This window comes from Dendrobium catenatum, unplaced genomic scaffold (genome assembly GCF_001605985.2).
Source record: "Dendrobium catenatum unplaced genomic scaffold, ASM160598v2 original_scaffold_194949, whole genome shotgun sequence".
Lineage (NCBI taxonomy): Eukaryota > Viridiplantae > Streptophyta > Magnoliopsida > Asparagales > Orchidaceae > Dendrobium > Dendrobium catenatum.
In genome coordinates this window covers 149,965-153,230 of record NW_021513367.1, presented here as the reverse complement: position 1 = coordinate 153,230, position 3,266 = coordinate 149,965, and the positions used below count along the sequence as shown (strand labels likewise).

General features: G+C 32.7%; 1 protein-coding gene across 1 annotated transcript; it reads left to right on the top strand.

The window, feature by feature from the left end:
- Positions 1-1,567: 1,567 nt before the first annotated feature.
- On the top strand, positions 1,568-3,266 carry LOC110114027 (transcription factor MYB36). Its single transcript, XM_020846775.2, has 3 exons — positions 1,568-1,703; positions 2,226-2,355; positions 2,597-3,266. The coding sequence occupies exons 1-3, from the start codon at positions 1,568-1,570 to the stop codon at positions 3,264-3,266; spliced, it is 936 nt and encodes a 311-aa protein (XP_020702434.1).

Genomic DNA, 3,266 nt, shown 5'->3' with positions numbered 1-3,266 from the left:
ACTCCAAACTGGATGGCCCGCGCCTGGCTTCGGAGTAGTTGGAAGCCTCTGCCAAATACTGAGCCTGATGGGTTGTTACCCCCCTTTTTTGTATCTCTGTAGTTTTTTTTTTTTCGTCCCGTCTTTAAGCTTGTTGTAATCCTTTTTTAAGTTAAAATATAATTTGGTAAAAAAAAAAAAAAGCAAAGAGTATAGCCTATTTCTCTTTGCACATTTCATGCTGATTAAGGTTTTGTTTGTGATGACTTTTTTACTGCTTCTTAAAGTAGGTTTATAGTGAAAAAAATTTAAAATTTTATACTAAAAAGCTGCTTTAAGAATCATTAAGAAAGCCGTCACAAACAAAACCTAAGAAATCGTCAGATACTTCAAACGCTTTCTCTATCTTAAACAATTTACTGTTGGGCAATAGGCTTTTGGCCATAATTTGCTCACCACAATTAAAGTATGGCTCAATCAGCACCCATACAATCGTAAAATAATAATCATGAGATCATGCAAATTGTTGGCCTATAATAGTTTGTTTTCTATGTGGAGAATATCATCAATCATTTGTGTTAGGCAGTTTAAAATAAAATATATAATTTAGTAAATTAAATAATAGAGCCTTCTTATTCATTGCAATTAATTTTTTTTATTATAGCATAAATTTAGAGGTCGGTAATTATTAAAAGAAATTGAGATTAGAAAGCAGTAGTTATTGCCATGATCAGCTTACTGGTAATCTGAAAAATACAGACTATTTGGGTCAGCTTTTTTATTCTCTTTTAAAGCAATTTTTTAATAAAAAATTAAAAAAATTGTTATATCAGCTTACTGGTAATCTGATAAATACAGACTATTTGGGTCAGCTTTTTTATTTTTTTAAAGCAATTTTTTAATACAAAAATTAAAAATTTTGTATAAAAAAAAGCTTTAAGAATCAATAAAAAAACAGTCCCAAACGAATTTATAATTATGCTGGAACACTAATCGGTAAACTGACCATAGTGGACCTTTCTCTACTACCGATTCGAAAATCAATATCCATTGAAAAAAAATAATTTAATTTAGCAGAGGTTTTACAAATATTAAAGAGAAAGGAAAATGGTTAATTACCTAAAAGTCAACATAAGCTTAACAATATCTTCTTTAAAAAATATTTATACAATATTGACCCGTCACATCTTCCATATAACAGCTTAATTTCTTATAGAGATGATGAAAAAAAAAAATTATAGACATTAAAAAATAAATTCATGCGTTGTTTTTTAAGCACTGTTGACTTAAAATATTTTTTTTTTCTAAAATTTATTTTAAAGATTTTTTTTTTATATATTATATTTTTAGAGTAAGATCTAAGAAACCTAATTAAAATTTCTGATCTATCGTATGCATCCCATCATACAATACTTCCTTCTCTTATAATGTCCTTATCCCTATAAAGGTCAGCCACTTCCTCAGTTCTTCTCACAGACCAAAGTCTTCTTCTCCTTCTCCATTATTTAGACATAATTGCATTTATAAAGTGAGTTTTGTGTTTAATTAGAAAGAGAAGTAATCTTCAAGAGTTGACAGAGAGAGAAAAATGGGTAGGGCTCCATGCTGTGATAAAGCCAATGTGAAGAAAGGACCTTGGTCTCCTGAGGAGGATGCGAAGCTCAAGAGTTACATAGAAGAACATGGAACTGGTAACAACTGGATTGCTCTCCCTCAGAAAATTGGTAAATATTCTACCTCAAACTTTAGCTCTATTGGTATATTAATTTATATCCTTAATTTGTCATTTCTTTTGATTTAAGAGACATGAATTAGAAATTTTAGTGGCTTTCTAATTCAACCTAAGGAGATAAAAGGAAATTTCTGAAACAGCTTTCCCTATTGCTTATGATGTTTTTATCAATAAAAATTAGATTTTTTTGCAATTCAAAGCTTTATTTCTTGTTAGCTATCAAGCGGAAGAGGAAAATAATTAAAGAGTTTTAGCTTATGATATCAGTCCATGAAATTTAGATTTGCTTAAGAGTTATTAAGGAAGATATTATGAGTTGTATGAGAGATCTGTTTGCTAACCTGTTATGTAAATCTTGAAGAGGTTAAGCTGAAATCAATTAAGCCCTCTCTGTGATTTTAGTTATTTCCAAATCATGATAAAAAATTATGAAGAAAATATACAATAACAAAAATATATCAAAACAAGATACTTGAAATTGGCTTCTCAGATAAATTACTGGTCAATATTTCAGGTCTCAAGAGGTGTGGCAAGAGCTGCCGGCTAAGATGGCTAAACTACCTCAGGCCAAATATCAGGCATGGTGGCTTCTCAGAAGAGGAAGATCGCATCATATGCAACCTCTATATTAGTATTGGCAGCAGGTAGACGTACATAACTCTTCAAAATTCTAATTTTTACAACCATAATTTATATATGATATAAGCTCCAAACTTCTTACACGTTTGGTAAATATTTTGATCTAGCAAAATGTTAATTTCACCAATATATACAAGCCAATTAAGTGCATAAAATAACTTGTGAGGTATACTCGTCTAAATATCTCCCATGTAAGTCTAAAGCTAGCTAATTCAATATAATACAGAAATCTAACCCTATGAACAGGTGGTCAATCATAGCAGCTCAGCTTCCAGGAAGAACTGATAATGACATCAAGAATTACTGGAACACTAGGCTTAAGAAGAAGCTTCTTGGCCGGAGAAGAGACCTTCCACCATCGCAGTTCCGTCAGTTAGCTGCCGCTAACCCTAAACTTAAAGATGAGGGTGTCAACTCTAACCCTAATGAATGCCCACAAACCCTAACAGCATCAGCACTGGAAAGGTTGCAGCTTCATATTCAGCTCCAAAGTCTACACAGTCCCTTCTCCTTCTATAACACTACATCCCTTTGGCCCAATAATAAGCTCTTGCAAACCATAAACATTAGTACTGATTCCATTGCCACTACTGCATCACCATTGAAGGATTTCCAGCAAAACGACATTATCAATTCTATGATTGCAAACACGCAGGAAAATATAGGAATTCCTTCTTCATATTCCAATAACCCTGAGGCCGATTTCCAGAACCTGCTATATGGCTATAAGGAGAATTACCAACTCACACAAGTGGATTGCTTGAAAGGAATCATGAATGATGAGCAGAAGGCAATTGACTGGTGGGAAAGCAACGAATTCGAGGAGAAATTTCCGTCCAGTTCGTGGGATTCGGCTTCTGTTCTTCAGCCAGATACTGTGGTCATTCAAGATTATGAGCTCGGGTATGATCAATAG

Bases quoted from the DNA above. Each gene is read 5' to 3' on its own strand.
- LOC110114027 (XM_020846775.2), top strand. From the start codon at position 1,568: ATGGGTAGGGCTCCATGCTGTGATAAAGCCAATGTGAAGAAAGGACCT. The intron at 1,704-2,225 runs GTAAATATTCTA...TCAATATTTCAG, and splicing joins TGCTCTCCCTCAGAAAATTG to GTCTCAAGAGGTGTGGCAAG. The intron at 2,356-2,596 runs GTAGACGTACAT...CCCTATGAACAG, and splicing joins TATATTAGTATTGGCAGCAG to GTGGTCAATCATAGCAGCTC.